The 25,193-nt window shown below is 47.8% G+C and overlaps 1 protein-coding gene across 1 annotated transcript; it reads right to left on the reverse strand.

Moving 5' to 3' along the window:
* Positions 1-7,929: 7,929 nt before the first annotated feature.
* Positions 7,930-9,890, reverse strand: FZD10 (frizzled class receptor 10). The gene has a single exon (XM_055405468.2). The coding sequence runs from the start codon at positions 9,789-9,791 to the stop codon at positions 8,046-8,048; it is 1,746 nt and encodes a 581-aa protein (XP_055261443.1). The 5' UTR covers positions 9,792-9,890; the 3' UTR covers positions 7,930-8,045.
* Between the last annotated feature and the right edge of the window lie 15,303 nt (positions 9,891-25,193).

Genomic DNA, 25,193 nt, shown 5'->3' on the forward strand with positions numbered 1-25,193 from the left:
ATAACACTTAAAGACATAAGATGATTTCATATGAAAAATGAAGTAGATGTGTTTATAGGAGGGCCACGTCATAAAAGTAGAACTAGTAGGAAATGGTCATAAGGAAGCAGATTTTAAGTCAAAATAAGACACGTCTTAAAATTGAAAGCTAGTCCAAGATAGAACATCCAAGGGGTGGTGTCCAAGATAAGTCCATATAATTACAGTCAGGAGTGATAAAGTGGTTTAAACTTCAGATGGTGGGTCATTAGTAGGTCATAGTAGAGTCAAGAGTCAGCAGCATTAGCTTTATCTGGGAGCTTATTACAGATGCATACTCTTGAGTCCTGTCCAGACCTATGGAATCAGGATCTGCATTTTAGCAAAAGGTCCAGGTGATATGTATGTACATTAAGGTTTGAAAAGCACTGGACTAGTTGATTTTTCTTGCAAGTCACAGAACACCAAACTTGCTGACACAGGGAGAATACAGGCAGTTAATTACCTTGAATAGCAAGAAGACTGTAAGTGTAGTAGCTCAATGAAGTCATCACAAGTTTGCCCCTTGTTTCTCACCTACCATCCTTGGAATGTGGGTGTTAATATTGAGTTTATTGCCTCACAGTCACAAAATGGCTGCAGCAACTCCACATACAGCTTTCATGCTCCACATTCCATGAAGGAAAATGACAGCCTTCCTCAACATCTGTCTTTTCATCACCTAAGAAAATCTTTCCTTGAATCTTCCCCGATTCCCACCTGCACACTCTCATTTCTCTATCACATCAGGAGAACTTACCTTACATCTCATTGACTGGTCTGAGTGACATGCACACCCCCAATCCAGTGGGATAATTTTACCTGGTTTAATAATTTTGGTTCATCCCCTGGGACACATGGGGAAATTTTGCCTTGGCAAGAATAAATCCTTAGAAGGGAGAGGTGGGTTGAAAGTAAAACCAAGGCATTTAACTTTGTTCGATGTCCCTTCTTCTCTCCTGTTTTTACTAACATCCTCTGTTTACACGACAGATGTAACTCAATACTCTGAACATTACTGAATGTTGGGTTTTAATGGCTGAAAAAAGGGTTGCAATCATGACACCCATAAAAGAATGGCAAAATTTTATGTGACTTTCTCTGCCCTTCATGTTGCTTTTGTTTGGTCCTCATCGCCCTGTGTCATCATTATGACAAAATTAGAATCACAAATTCCTCAAATCTCTTTATGTTCTCTTTATGCTAAGTGTGGATTCTACTTTCTCAATACTTAGAGAAATTCCCTTCGGAGAAAAAACAACATTTTAGCTGCCTTAACTATTTCTGAATTTAGTTCAAACTAAAGCCTTCTGCTATGAGCCTGGAAGCCATTGAAACTTACAAGATATTGACACAGCTTCAGGACTATGGCTTCAGATGGGCTACAAAAAGAAAAGCAGCTTGCAAATGAAGATTCTTACCCAAAGCCAACAAAATCCAAGTGTTTTATGAGAGTGGTGGCCCTGGAAGGTACACAGGTGCTGCTCTGCCCTGGGGTGAGCAGGGGAGGAGAATGGCCCCAACCCCAGGGCTTGTCACTTCTGATCAAAGTCGGCTCCTACAGCTCATAATCACCAGCTCCCACCTTTTAAAACAGACACTGATTTATCATCTGTCAGGGTTGATGACTTTGTAGTTCTGCCTAAAATACTGAAAACATTGTTAGAATAGGTTTTTAAGGTGGCTTTTTTTAGTGCACATAGCCCCTAAAAATGCCACCAATCTCTCCCTTTGAGGACATCTGCTGTGAGAGACCACCCGTCATCAGAGACCCCCTGAGAACATCCTCTCCCATCATCATGGAAACCCCTGAAGACACCAATTGCAAAAGTTCCTTTAGGTGGGGTGGAGGTGGGTGTGTTCCAAGCATGGTTTTTAATGAATCCCTTCCTATAAACTGAAGCCCCCTGAATGCCAGCCTGGTACCAAAAAAAAAAAAAAAAAGCCTTATAATAACAAAGTGAAACTCAGTAACAGGAAAAGTCGGACTGGGTTTCGGCCATTGTGCAAGATCTAACAGCATCATCTTCATAGGGGTGGGACTGTTTAAGTCCCCAATTACGACTGCTCACCTCGACAACTGAAACTTATTCTTTGCACATTTCAAACGCATCTCCTTCCCTCCTCCCTCCAGCTTGGCCTTCACACTCTTAATAAAACATTAAAAAACACTCCACACTATGTTGCCGGAGCGTGTTCCACGAGCTTCCCTGAAGTCTGGCGTTTTTCTCCATCTCCATATTACAGCCATCTTCATCCATTTGCGTACAGAGGTGTCCACGCATGAGGTCTGATTTCCTGGGAAGTTGGCTATGATGTGATTGTGTTCAAAGAAAAAGACAGAGAATATTTTCCACTGCTGCAGAGGCACTGTGCCTGCCTTTTAAACTTGAAAGATCAGCGGGTATTCTGTGGAACCTGAACACGGGTATTGGAAAAAGTGTTTCTCTAAGGGGAAAAAAAAAGAAAAACTCATTCTGTTTAAAGATCATTACTCATTAGCATGCTGGGTTCATCTTTTGTGGGGAGGGGAAATAAACATAATAATAACATTTATTGAATGTAGCTCAATGGCAACAGTCTTCGAAACACTTTATACATAAGATTTTACGGAATCCTATCTCCTGGATTGGAGTGAGGGACAGATGGATTTACACACGTTGCTGTTGTTCAGTTGCTAAGTCACGTCTGACTCTGTGACCCCATGAACTACAGCATGCCAGGTACAATATAGAGCTATTAAAACAACTGAGCACCTAGAAAGTGACAGCCTAGAGAGGGGGTCCACTATCACCCCCATTTTAAGGATGAAATTTCCAGCAGCTTGCCCAAGGGAAAGCAACTTCCAAGGGCACTGAGTCAGACTGGGTATCTGGGCACAGTAGGAGCCAGATAACGTTCAATCCTAAACTACATTATAGTTTCATATCCTTCAAGTGTAAGATGCCAATTTGCACTCCGATTTGTTATTCTTTTCTGTATCTCTCTCTCCTTTCTAAGAAAATAATACAGAAAATAGGATAATATCTATTGCCTCAAGAATGCTTCTTGATTTCTGTTTTCTGGTTTTCGGTCTTGGAGCAGCAACTCAGTAGGTGCAGGGATTAAAGAATGCCAGCCTGTGCTGCTCATGTTCCTTTTGCTTGGCTGGCCCAAGGGTTAAAGAGAAAGAGGCAGTGCCCCAGGGTAAAAGAGGAAGGGTCTTGGGCATTCACCCTCCTAACCACCCCCCTCCCTTATCTCTGAATCATGTATATGGACTCTGGATCAGACTACTGACATCATCTCCTTCCATCCTTCTCCTCTAAAAATGAGGAACTGGAGCCTGAAAGGTTAAGGGGATGTACTCAATTCAGGCACCCTCTGCAGCCTGCTCTGCCTTCCTCCTTCCTCTGTCACAGGAGAGACCACCCACCTGATTCACCTCTCCTGCAACTCTGACCGCCTCTGGACATCCACCTATGCAACGCTCCCATCACAGCCTGCAGACCAACCGCATCCACCTGGAAGGATCAGAGACCCTCAGGCACACATGGTCCGCGCTGCATTCATCTTTCCTCCTCCACCAACACACCCGCCCCATCCCCGTGCTTATTTCCTCCTGTCTCAGTGATGCTCACCCTGGCCCCCACCCGAGTCAGGAACACGGTCCTCCCTGCCCCTCCCTTCCCTCTTGCTCCTTCTCTGCGTGACATCAAGCCCAGCTGCTCCTCCCTTCTGAGCGTCCCTCTGTCTACCCCTTTTCTCGTCCCCGCTGCTGTGTCCTCGGCTCACTCTGAGGACTACTGCAGAAAGGCAGTTTGTCACACCCTCTGCTCGTCCGTTCTCCCACGCTGGCAAAGGGAGCTTTGTACTTTGCCAGTGTGATCTTGTGCCTCTTTTGCTTGCAGCAAAGGCATGGATGGCTGCTGTGAAGATGAGACGATTTGGTCCACGCCAAGTCCTCAGAACCACTGAGAACGGTAGGGGGGCCTAGTGGTCAGAGAGGCAGGCTTGGAGGCACACAGCCAAGGTTCACATTCTGGGCTGCCTGCCTGCTACCCCTGTGGCCTTGGCCAAGTGACTTATCTGTGCTCTAATTTCCTCATCTGATACGGGGGATGAGAATAGCTCCACCAAAATTTGCTAAAGAACTGAATGAATACATGTAAAGCGCTTAGCATAGTAACTGGTATAAAGTACTATCATTCATTCATCACTTTTTGAACCAGTGCTCCAGGACCTATTAGACTGCCCCGTTCCTATCCCGTGCTCTAATTACCTGCTGTGTGACCCTGAGAGTTTATATAACCTCGCTGTGCCTTGGAGTCTTCATCCATAAGGTGGGGCTGACACGAGTACCTACCTGAATTGTCCTGGCAGTTAAAAGAGACAGTCCCTGTCAAGCACTCAGCATGCAGGAAGTGTTCTGAAGGGTCTGCTGCATGTGACTATCACTGGTATTGTTGCATCAATAGTTACTGTTACGACTCTGAGGCCTCCTGCTAGGTGCTGGGCAGTCGAGGTCCCCACCGGTTCATAACTTCTGCTCTAGCCATCAACAGGTCCCTGCAGTTTCACCGTGCTGTGAAATTATCTGTCTTGAATCTTCTGCCTTCTGTGAATTTCAAGAGGCCTCCGTGACGCAAAATAGAAATACAAGTCACACACAAGCTCCTTATTATAGCTATGCAGGTCTTCTCACAGCTATGCAGGCTGTGAACTTCTCCAAGCCAAAGCCTGCTTCTCTGTCTCCCAGACTCTGGCATTTACTAGATAGTGAGATGTTTGCTTCCTAGGTGGCTCAGTGGTTAAAGAAGCTGCCTGCCAATGCAGGAGACTCGGGTTTGATCCCTGGGTCAGGAAGATCCCCTCGAGTGTGCAATGACAACCCGCTCCAGTATTCTTGCCTTGGAAATCCATGGACAGAGGAACCTGGTGGGCTACCATCTATGGGGTTGCAAAGAGTCAGACACACCTGAGCAGCTGAGCACACAGGCCCGCTGATATGTCATTAAGGGAATGAATGAGGGAAGGAACGGACAGATGTGGATGGCAGCGTGACCTTGCCCATCACATTCTTTGAGGCTCTTCTAACCAAGATGCCACCCCTCAGATCCGTCACCCAAGACAGGTTTCCATTTTCCTAGAGCTGAGGCCATGGCCTCTGATGCTAAGAAATCTCCAGAAAATGAAGGTAGTTAATATTTCTTTTGGAAATCCTGCACTGAGCTGGAGAATCCAAGGGTTAGCAGGATGCTTTGGCTGCTTTCTAACTTTTAGGCCTGGATGCTTCTCCTAAAATTCCCCTTCTGTATGAGACCCGAGGTCAGATTTCAGTCCTAGAGAGAGCGCGCAGGTTACTTAGAAATCTCTGCTGCTGCTTGTAATTACCACTGGGAGACGAAGCACCCCAATGCTCCAAGCCCAAGGAAATGATAAAACCTGCTGACATTTGTAAACAAGGTCACTGTAGTCTGAGGGATAAATTCACACTGAAATACACTCTAAACAACAGCAAAGTCACTCATGGATGCTCTTAAACTTGGTTTTCTTTGGGAACACCGTCTGAAGCCTACACACCTGAACAGGGGCAGACCCAAAACCACTGAATAGTCTAATGATTTTAGAACTAAGTATTTTAAGCTCATACCCAGCTTGGACACTCACCACAGTGCTCCAATAGTTATCTTTCTCGACTTTTCCAAGCTCTATTCCAGAAATGTCATTTTTATTTTTCCTAAGAGTTACCAAAAGGGAGCAAGGCAAGCATACATACACACGTACGTGAATGTCTTTAGTCTTTTCAAGATCTGTTTGGAAACAATCAACAAAGAAGTTTTTACTTGTGGACATATTTTTTAAAAAACTTTTTTCTTATTTAATGCACTGAAGGCTATTCTGAATTTTACCTTAAATTACTTAACCTACCTACTTGGTGTTTCTCGAACTTGGTCCCAAATCATCCATGCTCCTCGCTCCTGCATGCTACGTGGAACCCCATCCCACCCCGCACAAAAAATTATTTAGACTATTGTTCAATTCTAGTATCGTTGATGCAAGGATGGTCTGGGTCATCAGGCATCATTCCAAAACACCATTTTCAGGGAACAAGATACCCTGACTGCAGGTTTCTGTCCATCATTAATAAGTGTTAATAAATGCTCAAAATTCTTAAGAGCTCTTTGTTCAACCTGGAGCTTGACATCAGGATGACCCAGGGATGGCTGGGTTTGTTCTATCAGATTCCCACGGCAGTTGGTCCAAACTTTGCCCTTGGGTCCTTCCGGTTAGAACCTGAGTTTAGCTGTGCCCCAGACCAGCTCGACTCTGCCTCACTTCAAATTTTTACAGCTACACAACTCAGGCAGCAAACACCGGAGAAGCAAGCACAATGAAGCACAAAGCTGATTAGCTTCCCCTTAATGACTCACCACCCTTAGCAGATTATTTTATCCTATCCTGATCTACAATCTGTTTGGTACATGTGTCCAGGTGTTTGTGGGAAACCAGCATACTTTGGATGGCTGTATACCGTTTTCTCTCTGTACACTCTGACTTCAGCAGGTCGACTGAACCCTACTCTGATTTAATTTTCCTAATTGGCCGGATCCATTCTCCAGATGCTAGTCTGGGGGCACAAGCCTGTATCCATGCTTAATATCCAAGATGCTGTTTAATGAACTGGGCTAAAACTGGGCCCTCGCATCCTGCCACCCAGATTCAGAGACAACTTCCAACCATACCCGCTTCCTGCATGTAATTCCTCTGCAGCCTGAAATTAAATCATTCTGCCCATTTTGGAATCTGTCCATTTGCCATTTCACAGAGATAACCAGTGATCTCTAGACAGAAATGCACACTTGGGATTTGCATGAAAAGTAAACAGAGGGAGAAAGTTTTCTCTGTTCTTCCCACTCACAGAGAAGGGTCCCCTCACAACACACAAGGGACCAGCACCAAACTAAAGAACATCTTTTATTTTTAATAAAATAGTGGAGCATGAAAAATATCATATATGACAAATAGACACCAGCAAGACCACTCTTTCCTGGCGTCTCCTGGTCAGGAAAATTAACTCCACCATTTGTAGACAGGCTTCTGGGGTCTATTCATGGAAACCATTTGTTCAATAATAGAAAGAGTCAATAAGCCCTTTGGGCACTTTTGAATCATCCCTCTCCCCTCTCCGCCCCCCACCCCCACCCTTCTACAAATCAGTCCAAACGTGTATCACATAGGCTTGGTTTCCATTAAAAAGCCACAAACTGTAAAACTAAAAGGGTTCTGAGGGCTGGGCCCCTTAGTTCTTTTGTTAGCAGACTTCTTTTGTTGTCTTTACTACAGCAAAATACTTGTTTCTCTTTTGATTTTTATGGAAAGAGAAAAAGAAATGCCTTGCACATCGTTGGCACTGTACCAATATGAGGTTAGATGGAAGTTTCTATCTGGGAGAAAGACCCATTTGTGGAGGCTGGAGTCTATTTTAAGGGACTCCAAATCTACTGGAGCGTGCTGAGCTGTCAGGCCTTCTCTTTCTTCCTGTTTGCACAGTAGTTGCTGTCTACAAGCGGCCTTCTGAGGGTGGGCCCCTGGGATGGCTAGCCTGCAAGAGATGGCATCTCTCTCTCTCCTTGCAACTCAGCAGAGGCTCTTTAATTTGCAAAGAAGTTATCTCTTCCCTGATTTGTAAATGGATAGCAAAGCCAAGTCAAACATACAGATGTATATTTATGGAAGGTTCTAAACAAAAGTTTTCTTCTGGGGGCCTCAATCAACTATGCTACCACAAATTAGTTACACAAGAGGCTATTTAACTGGGAGGGCTCTACTTCACGGAAAAGAAAAACAAATTTGTTGGACTTTCAGTGTATCACAGCATCCTGAATTTCAGAGTAAAAACTTTTTATTTTTTTTCTTTTACTTTTATTAAAAAAAAAAAAAAACAAGCAACCAACCAACGGAGAAAAGCACCATGTTTTGGCTCTGACAGCCACTGAATCCTCTCTGGGAAAGTTTTCCAATCCCGCCATCCCTCCAAGCTCCATTTACACACAGGTGGGAGGCTGGGCGGTGATTTCATATTTCCCTAGATGGGTTTTGGGGGGATGCTGGGCTTTTTTGTAAATTCCACTGCTGGTGATCACACTGGCCGGTTTTCTCCGGCTCTTTTTCTTGAACCTGCGGCTGCAAACGTTCTGCCAGGATTGCAGAGTCTTAGATGTCCAGACCCACATGCCACTGGTGATGCCCACCACCAGCAGCATAAAAATCTTCACCATGAAGATCTCCACCGCGGGGATGGAGGTGGCCATCAGACAGTCCAGGTTTTTAGTCTGGTTGTTCATTTTACACTTGTGCTGCGTGGCCAGGATTTTCCAGTACTCCACGTTTAGGCGTTCATAAAAGTAGCAGGCGATCACACAAGTGGCCGGCACCGTGTAGAGCACGGAGAAGACCCCGATCCGCACCATGAGCTTCTCAAGCTTGTCTGTGTTCTCCCCACCCGTTTTCATCACCCTCCGGATGTGGAAAAGGGCCACGAAGCCCGAGAGAATAAAGGAAGTGCCGATGATGAGGTAACAGGCCAGGGGGATGAGCACGAAGCCGGTGAGGGCGTTGATGTCCATGTTGCCCACATAGCAGACGCCGGTCAGCTCGTCCCCCGCGACCCGGCGCATCACCAGGATCAGGATGGTCTTCACGGCCGGAATGGCCCAGGCGGCCAGGTGGAAGTAGCTGCTGTTGGCCTCGATGGCCTCGTGGCCCCACTTCTTGCCCGCGGCCAGGAACCAGGTGAGGGTGAGAATCACCCACCACAGGGAGCTGGCCATGCCGAAGTAGTAAAGGACCAGGAAGACCAGGGTGCAGCCCGTGCTCTCCAGGCCCTCCTGGATGACATAGAGCTGTCCACTGTCCCGGTCGCAGGCGATGCTCTCGGCGCCCGCAAAGAGGCGGATGATGTAGCCCACCGAGTAGACGCAGTAGCACATGGACAGGAAGATGATGGGGCGCTCGGGGTACCGGAAGCGCGCTGGGTCGATGAGGAAGGTGAGCACAGTGAAGGCGCTGGAGAAGAAGCAGAGCACGGACCAGACAGCCAGCCAGACCACCGCGAAGCGCTTGTCCTCGCGGCTCCAATACACGTCCACGCCGGGAGTGCAGAGCGGCGCGCACGACGCGCTCTTCTCCACGTGGTGAAACTTGCCCGGGTTGTCGCAGCCGGCGCGCCCCGGCGCCCCATCCTTCAGCTGGTGTTCCTGCGCGCTGTGGGGTCGCTGCGGCCTGAAGAGCGGCGGGAACATGCCCGAGCCCCGCGCGGGCTCGTCCGAGCCGTTGTTGGGCGCCTCCATGCACAGGTAATTGGGGTCGTTCTTGTTGGGGAGTTTGCTGCAGTCCAGGGAGTCGGGCCACTTGAAGTTGAACTGCTCCATGATCGGGGAGCACTTTAGCCGGGCCTGCTCGCACATGACCCGGCAGGCGGGGATGGGGGTGGAGACTTGCTCGGTGCACATTGGCGCGTACAGGGAGCACAGAAAGAAGCGGAGGTGGCCGTGGCAGCCGTACTCCACCAGCGGCGCGAACTCGTGCAGCTGGATGGCGGCCTCGCGCTGGTTCTCATGGCCCATCAGGTTGGGCATGCGGGTCATGTTGTAGCCAATGTCCTTGCACATAGGAATCTCGATGGGCTGGCACTTGCCGTCTCCCGGCCGCTCCATGTCCATGGAGCTGATGGCGGCACACGAGCCCATCACCTGCAGGACTAGCCACAGGCGGGGGCCTGGGCGCTGCATGGTGGCGTCGGAGGTGCCCCGGCGGGGAGGTCCGCCGCCCTCAGAGCAGCCGCTCCCAGGCTCCGGCTGCCGGCCCCGGCTCCTCGTCCCCGCTCCGGCCCCCACCCATGCCCGCCCAGCCCAGCCCCGCCCGAGCGGTGCGCACAGCGCCCCCCGACCCCGCTCTCCGCGCCCGCCTCCGCCGAGGTGGAGCCGCTGAAGAGAGGAGCAAAGTTTGCGAACAATACCGGGAAGCGAGAGGAGCCCCGCAGCTCTCGGCGCGCGGCCCGGCGCGGACTGCAACTCACGGCCGCCGCCGCGGCAAACTTTGGCTTCTCGTGGGAGCGCGCGGAGAGGGCGGGCGGCGCGGGCGCACCGGGGTCGGCGACTCGCGGCGGCTCCGCCCTCCCCGCGCCGGCCTCGGCCCGGCTCGGCCCGCAGCCGTTCGGAGTCTGGTCCCGGGCTGAGCAGTCTCGCAAACAGGCAAAGTGGGAAAAAGCCGAGCGCTGACAGGCCCCGCCCCCGGGCCGCGCGCCCCGCCCCACCGCTGCTTTGCATGAGAAAGCGCAGCGCCCGGCCCCACGAGCTCGCCGCTTGCCGCCGTCCCGGCCCCCGGCCCTGCGTCGCCGCCCTCCCGTGCGTCCCGCCCGCTGCTCCTTCGCCTTCTGCGCCAGCCTCCAACTTGGCCTCTCGTCGCCTCCCCGCCTGCGCTCCCTCTCTCGGGGCGCCCCGGGCCTCGTCCCCCGCAGCCCAAGGGCGCCGGGGTTACTGGAAGTTCGGAGACTGGCCGGAGGAAGGGGTGGGCTGGTCTAAGTCAGCCTGGGGGCTTATCTCCCGTGATTTTTATGGTGGGTCCCGGGCGGAGAGAGCTTTCAAAGCGAGGTGGGATTTGCGTTTTATGGCCTCGGCCATAAAGTGGCCCCTTAGCTTGTAAAGCTGCCCGCATCTTCCCGAGGCTGCGGAGTTACCAGGCCTGCGTCGGGGCTCCGGCTCCGGGGAGGGGGTCTCTTTGAAATTTCAAAGAGAAGGGCAGGGGGAGGGGCTCTGGGAATCTAGATTTTAGGGCCGCTCTTCCGAGGTCTCCGCGGAGCAGGCGGGGAGGGGGAGGGCGGGCAGCTTCCTGGGACTCTGACGTCCCACCCCCCTTAACCCCCGGCGTCGGGAAGCCGGGGGCTTGGTTTGTAGAAGGGTGACCCCCCGCCCCCACCAGAGCCGCAGAGTTGAGGGGCCTCGCGCCAGGCAGGCCTGGTAATTTCTTCTAGGCGGCTGAGTTTATTTATTATAGGAAGTCATTCGCTCGTCGGGTATTTATATTATTTGGCGAGTGATTGGCCCGGCCTGCTCCCTCCTTGACTGCGGACCCGCGGGATGCTGCGGAGTTGGCGGTGGGAGGGCGCTGAGTCAGCTCTTTCCGAGGGTCCCCAACTCCCCGGGAAAGGGGAGGCGCCCATGCTTCGCTCAGTTTTCTTAAAAAGTGGGGAAGGAGTGTCCCGGTCCAGTGCCCTTAGAGCACGCCCTTCGGATGGGGGCGAGTTCGGGACGGAGTCCCTTAGGCCACACACACCCGCACCTGGGCGGGCGCGGTGGGCGCGGACGCCCGCGCCCTACTTCCAAAGAAGCGCTTCACCTGGCTTCCCGTATTAACCCTTCCGTAAACAGTACCCCTCGGAGGTGGCCGGGTCTCTTTCCTCTTAGACGCTCTCGAGGTCGGGGTCTTCGAAAGTTTTTCTGAAACTCCCAGGACCACGCATAGAGGGGTCCGTTGGAGGACTTAACCGAGCCGGAGGAGAGGTCAGAGGAGCCGGCCCTGTGCGCAGGGGTCTCCTTTTTCTTCCTGCCTTTCTGAGGTTGGCACTCTGGAGGGATGTGCGGTTCGCACAGACATCCCCGGCGATCGGTGCTGCTCTCCCACTCCCACCCCGCCCCCCACCCGCCCCCCGCCCGGCTTTGCAGGAGCGGCTGGCGCTGCGGGTTTCCCGGTTATTTCTAGGAAGCGCCCAGAAAGGAGATGCTCCTGCCAGTCGCTCGTCCCCTGGGAAGCTTTTTGTCAGCGGTGGCAGAAGTGGGGCGCTTCCTCTGAAAAGGCTTTTTTAGAATATTGGCTTTTATTTGAAACAAGTCATATGATTTTACATCTAATAAGAAACTTGGGAGAACTCAAAACCTAAAACATACCCCCTTGTTCTATCCATCCATCCATTCAGCAAATAGAGAAGAACGAGGCTGGGAATGTGCTCCCGGCACTGAATTACTGTCCCTGGATCTCCGTGTGAGGTGTTGGAGGAGATGGAGTGTGAGGTAGAAAATGGGAAAAAAAAGTGCGGGGGAGAGGGTCGAGGTAAATAAGAGCTAATGCAGTCAGAACGCGCTGCCTTCAGCTGGATTGTTTGTCCCAGATGCTTTTTTTAAAGGCTGTCATTTTTCTTAAGATAGTTGTGTTTGTTTTTGTTTTTTAATCTAGTGAGCTATTTTCCGAACCTTTTCATTAAGAAGATTTTCTTGCCAGTTTCCTGCCTTGGACATCATTTTCCTTCTTTTTCCTTTCCTTTTCCTTCCCTCAGAAACTCTGAAAATAGACATGGGGAAGAGTCAGTGACAGCGCCAAACACCAAAAGCCGGGGGTGTGAGCTGTTTGAGAAGGCATCTCCTAATTGATCTTTTATGTGCTGTTTTAATTCAGCCATGTTCAGACCCATTATCTTCGCTATAACCACTTCAGATTGCTTTCTTCTCTCCTTTTTTTAGAAGGAAAAAAAAATGTCTGCAGAAGTGCTTCTCTCTGCCCAGCTGAGATGGAAACCAACAAATAGACATTATGATAGAAAAATGAGGGCGCTGAGAAATCACCAACTGCAAGATAACTCTGTAACTAATAAATGAAAAGGCCCTTTTGATGGCTCCAGCTGAAAAGATATTTTATTTTATTTTTTTTCCTGTGTGTGGGATTTGAGATGTGTGATTCTAAGGAGCGGCAGGGTTCCCTGCTGCTCAGCTCTGGCTGGCAACTGGCCCCCCTCTGGCAAATGTTATGGAGAATTGGGAGGAATTTTATGGCTGTCTCTCCCCTCAGCTCTTTTTTCTTTTGTCTTCTTTGAAGAATGACTTTAGACATTTTATTTACATATTTAACCATGGATGAAAGGGGGAAAAGAAAGCATTTGGGGCTGTCGTGGGAATAGTGATATGTTTAAATTAATGGAAATCTTATTAGGCCTCTAAAATTTTGAGCAAAGGTTTTTAATGAAACTTTATAATTAAACATGATTTCAAATAACATGCAAGGACAAGGAATATATACATATATATTTTATACACCAACTATCTAAAAATATGTGTATATGGGAGAGGCATTTTTAAACATTAACTACCTTCAAATTCTTGCAAATGTTTGCCCAGAAAAAGTATAAGGTCTTTGAACAGAAACATGATTTCAGCAGTCAGGCAGTATTTTGACTGAAAGCTAAGAATTTCTGGATGGAAGGAGATTGAGAGAAAGGCAGTTTCATCACCTAGCAAATTCCAAAGTCGAAAAGACCTTAACAGGGATATTGCTAAAAATCAAAGTTGTATTTCCTCTTAAGATGTTACAGTCAGTGGAAATGATGAGCACTGTGTGAGCTGTTCTGAAATGAGATTCAAGAAAACCCACAGTAATCTCTTTAAGATAGCAAGTACTGACTCTTTCAGCGGTAGGGAAAAATTAAACCGTAGACTTAGCACGGTACAAACTAATTGCAAGAGTAAACTTGTAGACTATCAGCACAGCTTAGGAAAAGAAAGAGAAGCGTGTTGTAGGGTTGAAGGTAGAAAGTGGTTCAGGTGATCTGTTTTCTAGGAACTCTTGCTTGGAGCATCTCTCTCAGCACATTGGCGTTTGATGATCTGGTAAAATGAGTCTGATGTTTCTTTTATCTTCTGTTATCAATATTTGTATTTCATCAGCACTTTTCCGATTCTCCTTTTCAAGTAAGAATGTGATGCTAATAATGGTCTGACATGTAGAGGGATCTCTGATACCAAAACGTACCTTTTTCCCTGATTTCATCTTGGGTTATGTTTGTGCAGAAGCTTATTATGAGATTTAGGAGGAAAAAAAAAAGGCACTGAGAATTCTGTTTTCTAAGCAAGCAGGCGTGCTCTTTTCCCCCACCCCCACCCCACATTTTTCTCCTAGGAGAAAATACCTTTGGTCATCCGAAGGGATACTTACTAAAGAAAACACACAGCGTGCACCACCCCAGAAGCCACACAAGCTGCGGCAAATTCACCGGGCACAAAGTTTTTCATTCCATCTAAAAACACTCGACGGAGGATGTTGGGGTGGGGGTGGGGCGGCAAGAAACAAACAGAAAAGCATCCACATCATAAAACGGATGACTGGAGGGTCCTCTGTTGCTCCGATACAATTTAGGCAGCGATTTTAAGGCCACTTCCCTTGAAATGTGGTTTGAAATATTACCAAAGGTTCCACAGGGTGCATTAGTGTGAATTGCAAATCACAGCCTGTCTCTAATCCCCCTTTCAAGGCCCGGCTTTGGATCACTGGCGTCTACGCGGCTCCCCACTGCTTCTGGCGCTGGAGGGACCATTCAAGGGGACAGCTTACCCCTCTATTCCCACACTCCAAAAAACAACACCGCAGACAGACACCCTCCAACTAAATTAGATTAAACTCCTTCTCCTCCACATGGCATTAGCCTTTTCACTGCCCAAGATTCATTATTCAGTGCCTCCTAATTTAAAGATACAGTATTTCTTTTTCATCTCAACAGACGGGCAAGAGCGACACACACGCTGAAAGAGGGGACAAAGCCCGCCTTCCATGTAAGTGCTTCCAAATTACAAGGACATTATCTGTTTAAAATATAGGAAAGGCTTAGCACATGTCTGCTGTAAAATACAAACAAATTGACCCTTTGCTTCTGACAGAACTGGCCCCTATCAAAAGTCCTTAAACCTGTAATTCTGTAAGGAGCTGCTTTGAGGGGGGAGGAAGGGGGAAGAAGTCTACGGGAAGAAAAATCACAGAATTCCAGAAAAATGAAACAAAAGAGCATTCTTGTATGTGTGCCTGCATGCGTGTGTTGGGCCGGGGGTGTGTTTTTTTTTGTTTTGCATTTACATTCCAAACAGCTTTAAGAAACAGTGTTTTGGAAATGAATGCACGACGTTCGAGCTCAAACTTCATTTTTGGACATTAATTACTTTGCTTCTTTTTCCCTCTCACTTGGCTGTTTGGTATATATTGATTTAATTACTCACCTTCCCATCTGTTTCCTTTCTGCTTTGCGCCTCCACCCTGGGACCCTTTCATTGTGCCTGTCTGGAGGAGGGATGCTAAGAAAGAGGTCAGCTCCGCGCCCCCGCCCCACCCCAGGCTGCTGCCCCTGCACAGGTGAGGGAGGCAGATAAGATTAGGAAACCTTCCCTTCAGGGACAAAGCAGGGACACTCAGAAGCCTGGTCCTGCCTTAAAAAAAGGGAAAAAGAGCCAGCCTCCTGATTTCGCCCTGACATCGGCTGAATCTGAAACCGCTTGGCCCAAACCATGGGTACCCCTAATCTGTGGTGCTGACTGTGTAAGATCAGAGTCTGAATCCCTTCTCCCAAGTTCTAGCCTGGCGACCCAGGGAGAGTTCCTTCCTGTCATCATGCCTTAGTTTTCTCACCTGAAAAAGGGGCACCGGTGGGGTTGCAACCTCACAGGGCATGGGGAGGATGCTGCTCTAATACATCAGGAGGCTTTTAGAGCTATGTCAGCAAGTGCTGGGTTCACAGCGGCTGTCACAATGGTGGCAAGAGGGCAGCAATGGAAGGCAAGAACACCATCAAGGATACAAAAGGGCATCACATTTGTGAGCAGGGGTTGGGAGCCATGACATGTCGTGTCGGAACTAAAATATTACAAGCCAACAATCGTATGTCAATTGAGTGCTAGGTCTTCCCAGGGGGCTCAGTGGTAAAGAATCCACCTGCCAATGCAGGAGACACAGGTTTGATCCCTGGGTCGGGAAGTTCCCCTGGAGGAGGAAATGGCAACCCACTCCAGTATTCTTGCCTGGGAAATCCCATGGACAGAGGAGCCTGGCGGGCTACAGTCTATGGGATCACAAAAGAGTTGGACACAACTTAGCGACTAAACATAATGAAGGGCTAATAAGAGTGGAAACTGATTGAGCGTTTGACCCATGCCAGGCACTGTTCTAAGCCTTTTATGTGAAATGACTCCTGTAACCCCATAAAGCAGGTTGTAGGAAGATTCCCATTTTTGAGAGGAGAAACTGAAGTGTGGGAGTCTAAGAGTAACTTGCCAAGGCCACAAGTCAGGATTTAAAACCAGGCAGTGGGCTCTGTACTTTCTCCACTGCCCTGCCTGCCTCTGGTGCAGAGAAACTCAGGACTCTCAGAAAAGGCCCTGTTTGGGTATTATGTCAGCGCCCAGTAAAAGGATAAAGGCCTGGTTTATGGCCTTTTTCCTTTCCTCCTGAATTGGAAGGCATCAGCCACTTTCTTATCATCTTGATGTTCCGCTTTCTTGCATTTGAAGGGATTCTTTAGGGTCACAAACAGTGAAGAAAAAGTGGAGGAAACATCACGTGGGAGGTTCCTGGGTTGATTTACCCCTGTCTTCAGCTGTGTGACCTCAGGCAAGTTACTTAACCTCTCTGAACTTTGTTATAAAATGAGGATAATACCAACACCTCCTTTATAAGATCTGGGGTAGGATTAAGTGAGGCAACTCATAAAGTGCTTCAAACAGTGTCCGGCCCTGGGATTAGCCAGTGTATAAACTCTCTGGTCAGTTGCCTTTTGACTTTCTTTGTTAAATTCTTCATTTATTTTCACTGGTTCGAAGGCAAGATGGTTTGCCAATAGCATCCATTACAAGCATCCACCACTTACGAGGATTTTTCTTTCCAGACTGAACTGCTAACACTCATAGCTTCCTGCTTCTTCCTTGAATTTAGTCAGGAATAAGCAGCTGACAAATTGGAAGCAACAATGGGGGTGGGCCTGGCGACACAGCTGCGGAGTCCCTTCCTCCCCCTGGAACCACCTTCAGCTGCTGCAGATCTCTTTCCAGGACGGCTGCTTCTCCTTTCCCTCCAGCCTAGATCTGAAACTCAGTGATGAATTTCTGCTGCTTTCAGAAACAGTTCAAGTTTCCCTTGTGTATTTCACGGCAAGAAAAGAAACTCATTCAGATCACCTGCTCTGCTCTCCTTGTAAATGACAATTCAAATGCAAAATCCCATTTTTCTCTAAGGTCCAGAATAGGGTAGAGAAGATAGTTTTTCTGTCCCTGCATACATTTCACCACCCCCCCTTTTTTTTCCTCTAAAATAACACTTGGGAAGTTCTTTGTGCCTGTTCTCGTAGCTGAGAATGGTGACTTGAAGAATAAAGATTCTCTGTTCTGACAGTGTCTGTCTGCTGGTTGGTCTGTCTCCCTTTCTCTCTCTTCTTCTGTCTAATATACATGTATTATATATGTAATCTAATTATATAATATAAATATACATACATGAATCCATATACATATTCAAAATCTTTTTTGAAGAGATATTTAAATTATTTTAACTTTTTATTTTATACTGGTCAAAATCTAATTTTGAAGCTGAATTTCCAAACTCGATCCTCTCTGCAGCTCCAGAACCAAGAACCACGCCTGATGCATGTTTTTTCAATAATTCTAAGGGTGACTTTTTTCCACACTGACATCCTACACAAAAGGCCGTGCCCCTCTTGATCGCTGGGAGATGCTGAAGTTGTTTCTGACCTATCTACATGCTGAAGAGGGACCCAGAAAGCTGGATTGGCCCTGAGGTTGCAGCTAAAAGAGGAGCCTCATTTTTTTTTCTTGAATATTAGAAAATATTATTTTTTCCTCATTCTTGAAAGACTAGGTAATATAAACAAATTGAAAATAATTTCAAGATGTTGAGGAACCTCCCCCCTCCTGTTCCCTTGGATGTAGGCAGTGGGAAGGACCGGTCCGTCCTGAGATGCCCTCTGCAATGGAAGGCTCTGGATGGCTGCATCACAAGGACTAAGGCTGGAGAGATGCCGCCTGGACCAGGAGGAAGTGAGTGAGCCAGAGAAGCATCCTCAGCTTCCCGATCACCATGGTGACCCCTGTTTATTGAATACATGCCACTGGCCAGGCACTGTTCTCAGCCCCTTAGAAACTCTGACATTTTTCATCCTGGCTACAACCCCACTTATTTGGGACTATTGTTATCTCCATTCTGTGGAGAAGAAAACTAAAGTTCCAAGAGGTTAAGTCACTCAGACAGAAGACTGAAGACCTCAAGCAGACCCTGAAGACAGGCTCCCCATCACTCCCTTCCATTGCCCTTCAGCCTCTGATAGTAGAAACAGAAGAGGCCAGATGTCAGAGCTTACAAGATGGGATGGTAAGGAAGGAGCAGATTTTGTAGATCCTCCAGGAGGGTTAAAAAAAAAAAAAAAGCTAGCAGAGCTTGGTTTATCTGTGATTAATGTCCCATATAACTAATTACACTTGGACAAGAAGGGGAAGCCAGGCAAGTCTGGGCCACCCCCACAAATGGAGAGGAATGACCAGAGACCTTAGCAGCCCAATGCTTGTGACACAGTGAAAAGGTGGTTGAGATGGTCAACTTGAGTGCAGGTCACATCTGCATACCTGATCAGGGTACTAATGACCCCACTCAGATGTCATACAAGCAAACCTGGGGTCTCCAATCACCTGACCCCAAAACCTTTTGACCAGTGTATCAGTTAGAGGCAGCCAGAGCAATGGAGCCTATAGTAGGAGATAGAGATTTATTGTAAGGCAACAGCCTACATGATTTTGAGGGTTGCTGGCTGAGCAAGCTTGAAATCCACTGGTCCACTGGGCCAGGCTATCATCCCCTGCTTTTCAATGAAACCTGCATCCGGAGGTTGCAGAAAAGCCTGCTAGGAAGGTATTTTAATAGAAGTGATCAACATTCACCATCTGTTGAGTTTATTTATTTTATTTTTTTTGGCCATATTATAGCTTGTGGGATCTTGGTTCCCCAACCAGGGATTGAACCCATGACCCCTGCAGTGGAAGTGCTGTCCTAGCCACTGGACCACGGGAGCATTTGTTTTTCATTGCATTAATTAGGCATCTCCTTGGCAAGTGACAGAACTCAACTGGAACTGGCTTAAACTAGAGAAGTTTCCTCTATCTGGGATTTCAAAGGGTGATGCTTTGGCAGAGGCTGGGGAAATAAGAGCCTGGTGATTGGCATAGACCACCAGGATGCAGCCCTGGAGTCCTGTGAAGGAGGGCAGTTACCCAAGGAGAGCTCTGCCTGGATGGCAGGGAAGGAGATGGACAGGGTCAGACAGGCATCTGTAGGGTCTGTTTTGCTTTCTCAGAGGCCAGCTGAGGCAGGCAGCATTTTGAACTGCAGTGGCTGGTTTTCCTCAGGGAGCACATTGGAAAGCTGTGTTTTTGGTCTCCCCCGTGGCTATTTGGTAAGCTGCTTGCTGGAGTCAATTGGGTTTTGAAAGGGTGTGCTTGAAATCGAGTTTCACATACTGGTATCTCCCTGACTGCGCTCATTGTTGGAGTAAGGTATCTGGGGGAACATGGGAGTCAGGCCCTGAGGATCCCACTGAGGAAGGCACGAGTTTCATCATCTCTTGGCAGCTTGAATGCATATCCATTGGGCCCAGGGAGTGGCTTAATTACCCGCCTAATAGCAGGTCCACTTATGGCTTCAGGTTTCATAGAGGAAGAAGCATCATTGCAAAATGCTTTTGATGTGGTTTACTAAGCTACGAGGCCATGGTGACATGTGAATTTTTAGAGCTTGGTGCAGTTTGGGGGGAAAAAAAAGGCACATACTTTGTAGAGAAGGAAATTTCAGATCCTGGATCCTAAGTTTGGAAAGAGCTTGGGAATATTTTCTGCTCCCTCCTTGTGCTTCCTGCCTGCCTGGGTCTTTATGCCATCTGACATGAATGGCTGTTAGGAAACAAATAAACTCGCGAAGAGTTTCAGAGAAAAAGACTGCAGAACTACCAGAAGTTGCAGCATTCAACATTCTTCGTAATCAGAAAGCACCAACATCTTTCTGAAATCACCACGGCTACAGTTGAAGTTTATTTGTTCCTGAATTGCTCTTAGATTCTCCATTCATATCACTGGGTGTGTGTGTGTGTGTGTGTGTGTGTGTGTGTTGAGTGCCTGCCACACACCCTGCATGGGACCCCCATAAGGGAGGAAAGGGGTGGTAGGAAGAAGACATTTTGTTCTTGAGGAGCTTATGGTCACAGGTGGGGGGTGGTGAGGCAGGCTTCCCAGGTGGCACTAGTGGTAAAGAACCCACCTGCCGATGCAGGAGATGTCAGAGACTTGGGTTCGATCCCTGGGTCAGGAAGATCTCCTGGAGGAAAGCGTGGCAACCCACTCCAGTATTCATGCCTGGAGAATCCCATAGACAGAGGAGGCTGGCGGGCTAAAATCTACAGGGTTGCAGAGTCAGACACAACTGAAGCAACAGCATGTACCCATGCACACACATATGCCTGCATGGTGGGGTAGGGGCAGATGCCGTGTGGCTGCCTTTTATGTGAATTCACATCATGTGAATTTCAACGAGGGTGTTACAGAAAATAAAAATAGAGATTCACTGAAACAAAATTGAGAATGCCATTTATACCCCTGTTTTATTTTGCTTTATTTTTTTGAGGTATTCTTGGTTTACAATGTTGTGTTAGTTTCAGGTATACAACAAAGTGATGCAGTTTTACAGACACACATAACTGTTCTTTTTCAGATTCTTTTCCCTCAGACGTTATAACAGATTATTGCTTAGAGTTCCCCATGTTATACACTGGGTCCTCATTGGTTGTTTTATGTATAGTAGTACCCACACTCCAATTTTAAAATTCAATTAAAAAATCCAGTCATGTGAAACCTGGCAGATTAAGTTAATATTGTACTGTATTTACTCCATGGCTGCAGCTCTGACCCCTTTGAGCTAGAAATACTGAAAAGGTCCTTCTCAATATGTACTTCTTTGCAAAAACTAGCCTTGAATTAGGCAGCAGATTTGCAAAAGGCAAGATTTCATGAACAAATCCTCTGTATAAAATGCCTCTGCCCTATGTTTTAGGATAATGTTTAAATGCAATGCTAGCTGTCTGCTGGTTCTTTTATTTATATGAAAACTATTTCCTTAGGGGAGGCAAGAGTTGGCAAGGAGTTGGTCCACCCAATGCCTGCTTTTGTAAATAAAGTTTTATTGAAACACATCCACTCCTTGACATTTTGCAGATGACTGTACTCCCAAGATAATGAGGGTTCAGTTCAGTCCAGTTCAGTTCAGTTGCTCAGTCGTGTCCGACTCTCTGCGACCCCATGAATCACAGAACGCCAGGCCTCCCTGTCCATCACCAACTCCCAGAGTTCACTCAAACTCATGTTCAAAGAGTCGGTGATGCCATCCAGCCATCTCATTCTCCGTCGTCCCCTTCTCCTCCCGCCCCCAACCTTTCCCAGCATCAGAGTCTTTTCCAGTGAGTCAACTCGTCGCATGAGGTGGCCAAAGTATTGCAGTTTCAGCTTTAGCATCAGTCCTTCCAATGAACACCCAGGATTGATCTCCTCTAGAATGGACTGGTTGGATCTCCTTGCAGTCCAAGGGATTCTCAAGAGTCTTCTCCAGCACCACAGTTCAAAAGCATCAATTCTTCAGCAATCAGCTTTCTTCACAGTCCAACTCTCACATCCATACATGACCACGGGAAAAACCATAGCCTTGACTAGACGGACCTTTGCTGGCAAAGTAATAATGAGGATTAGTAATGGCAAAAGAGACTGTCCAGACTGAAAGGTGTAAAGTATCTCGACCTTTAGAGAAAGCCTTTGCTGCTCTTGGAGCAGGAGGTTGACCCCAGAGACACGCAGTTCTATTTGCCTGTGTCTTTGAGCAGACCCTCCATTCTTCCTGCACTTTGTCCTAACTCTTTGATACATTGGAGCCCGCTGAGTGAGGGGAGGGTGACTACCTCAGTGGAGTGGTCAGGGACGATCTCTTAAGAGTAACATTTGTCCTGAATGTAGACGACAAGAACAAGCCTGGCAGGCAAAGGTTCAAGCACTGAGGCTTGGAGTATGCCGTCCTGTGGTTCTTACTCAATAATCCAGTCATGGTGCTAGAATATTACAAAGTCATAGTCCCTGTTGCCATTCAGGAATTCACAAGTGGCCGAACATAGTGGTTGAACCAGTTTTCCAGGTTTGAAGTCTAGCTCTACCACTTAAGTGCTGTGTGACCTTAGGCAAATTGCTTCACCTCTCTGAGCGCTGGTTTGCTTAACAGCAAAATGGGGATAATAGTAGGACTCAGTGAGCCATGGTAACATGTAAAGGCAAACGGCAGTGTCTGGTATGAAGAACCCGCCATCACTTATGCAGTTTGTGTACCACACAGCTCTAGGGGTGCAGTTCACGTCAACTTCACCCCAGGCAGGTGGCAGCCCCACACAGCAAGGGCTCAAATAACCCAGACTAGTAGTGGAAGAGACAGAACACATGTAAAAGTGCAGGACTGCATGACAAGTGTCCTAAAGCGGGGCTGGGAGGATAAAGGCAAGGACAATATACTTTGCTTTGGAAGACAGGAGAGAGTTTTCCAGAAAAGGCAACATTTCAACAGCCTTAGAAAGTGGGTAGAAATTCCAAAGACTGAGCAATGGGGAAGGGCATGCAAGGCAGGAGGGAACAGCACACACAGAGACAGTGTCTCAAAGTTTTGTAGTACTTTGTAGCGTGTTTGGGGAGCAGAGAGACTTTATTTGTGTGCGTGATGAGGTCAGATGTTGGCTTTCCAAAGGTCCTTCTGGCAGTGCTATGAAGGGCTTGGGGCTAAGGATGTAGTGACAGAAGGTAGGTTTAGTAGGTATCAGGGGGCTCAGTGGTGAAGAATCCACCTGCCAATGCAAGAGACCCGGGTTCCATCCCTGGGTCGGGAAGATCCCCTGGAGGAGGAAATGGCTACCCACCTCAGTATTCTTGCCTGGAGGATCCCCATGGACAGAGGAGCCTGGTGGGCTACAGTCCATGGGGTCACAAAGAGTCAAACACAACTGAGCGACTAAGCACAGCACACCCAGTATTCTTGCCTGGGAAATCCCATGGACAGAGGAGCCTGGTGGGCTGCAGTCCACGGAGTTGCAAAGAGTTGGACAAGACTGAGCGACTGAACCCGCATGCACTCAAATAGTTTAGGTCAAAGAGAGTGAGGACATTTTTTTTAAAAGAGATGTATTCAAGGAACATTTGGAAATATTCTCTGCCTGGTGGATGAGGTGGGGGTTGTGGAGAAAGGAATTTCTGGCCTGAGCGCTGGGTGCAAAATACGCTGGGGAGAAGAAGACCATTGAAGATACTAATCATAGATCACTAATCATAGGAGGGGATCTCAAGCCAAACTGTCCCCAAGGGCAGCCACAGGCACCTTGGGAACTTGTCCAAATTGCCCTCTCTTGAGACAGTTCTAAGGCAAAGGTCGCCTACCCCCTGTTAGGAATCAGGCCACACAGCAGGAAGGGAGTGGCAAGGAGTGAAGCTTCATATGTGTTTACAGCCACGCCCCACTGCTGTCCTGTCCCCCACCCCCAAAATGGGACCATCTAGTTGCAAGAAAACAATCTCAGTGCTGATCACCCCACTGATTCTGCGTTAGGATGAGTTGCATAATGATTTCATTATATATCACCATATATATATATATGATTCAGTTCAGTTCAGTCGCTCAGTCGTGTCCGACTCTCCGCGACCCCATGAATCACAGCACGCCAGGCCTCCCTGTCCATCACCAACTCCCGGAGTACACTCAAACTCATGTCCACAGAGTCAGTGATGCCATCCAGCCATCTCATTCTCCGTCGTCCCCTTCTCCTCCCGCCCCCAACCTTTCCCAGCATCAGAGTCTTTTCCAGTGAGTCAACTCGTCGCATGAGGTGGCCAAAGTATTGGAGTTTCAGCTTTAGCATCAGTCCCTCCAATGAACATCCAGGATTGATCTCCTTTAGAATGGACTGGTTGGATCTCCTTGCAGTATAAGGGACTCTCAAGAGTCTTCTCCAACACCACAGTTCAAAAGCATCGATTCTTCGGCGATCAGCTTTCTTCACAGTCCAACTCTCACATCCATACATGACCACGGGAAAAACCATTGCCTTGACTAGACGGACCTTGGTCGGCAAAGTCATGTCTCTGCTTTTTAATATACTATCAAGGTTGGTCATAACTTTCCTTCCAAGGAGCAAGCGTCTTTTAATTTCATGGCTGCAATCAGCATCTGCAGTGATTTTGGAGCCCAAAAAAACAAAGTCTGACACTGTTTCCACTGTTTTTCCATCTATTTCCCATGAAGTGATGGGACCAGATGCCATGATCTTTGTTTTCTGAATGTTGAGCTTCAAGCCAACCTTTTCACTCTCCTCTTTCACTTTCATCAAGAGGCTTTTGAGTTCCTCTTCACTTTCTGCCATAAGGGTAGTGTCATCTGCATATCTGAGGTTATTGATATTTCTCCCAGCAATCTTGATTCCAGCTTGTGCTTCTTCCAGCCCAGCGTTCCTCATGATGCACTCTGCATATAAGTTAAATAAGCAAGGTGACAGTATACAACCTTGACGCACTCCTTTTCCTATTTGGAATCAGTCTGTTGTTCCATGACCGGTTCTAACTGTTGCTTCCTGACCTGCATACAGGTTTCTCAAGAGGCAGGTCAGGTGGTCTGGGATTCCCATCTCTTTCAGAATGTTCCACAGTTTATTGTGATCCACACAGTCAAAGGCTTTGGCATAGTCAATGAAGCAGAAATAGATGTTTTTCTGAAACTCTCTTGCTTTCTCCATGATCCAGCGGATGTTGGCAATTTGATCTCTGGTGCCTCTGCCTTTTCTAAAACCTGCTTCAACATCTGGGAGTTCACGGTTTACATACTGCTGAAGCCTGGCTTGGAGAATTTTGAGCATGACTTTACTAGCGTGTGAGATGAGTGCAATTGTGCGGTAGTTTGAGCATTCTTTGGCATTGCCTTTCTTTGGGATTGGAATGAAGACTGACTTCTTCCAGTCCTGTGGCCACTGCTGAGTTTTCCAAATCTGCTGGCATATTGAGTGCAGCACTTTCACAGCATCATCTTTCAAGACTTGAAATAGCTCAACTGGAATTCCATCACCACCACTAGCTTTGTTCGTAGTAATGCTTTCTAAGGCCCACTTGACTTCACATTCCAAGATGTCTGGCTCTAGGTCAGTGATCACATTATCGTGACTATCTTGGTCGTGAAGATCTGTTTTGTACAGTTCTTCTGTGTATTCCTGCCACCTCTTCTTAATATCTTCTGCTTCTGTTAGGTCCATACCATTTCTGTCCTTTATCGAG

The sequence above is a fragment of the Moschus berezovskii genome, chromosome 19 (assembly GCF_049115385.1).
Source record: "Moschus berezovskii isolate FMDL1 chromosome 19, NW_MosBer_1.0, whole genome shotgun sequence".
NCBI classification, from domain to species: Eukaryota; Metazoa; Chordata; class Mammalia; order Artiodactyla; family Moschidae; genus Moschus; species Moschus berezovskii.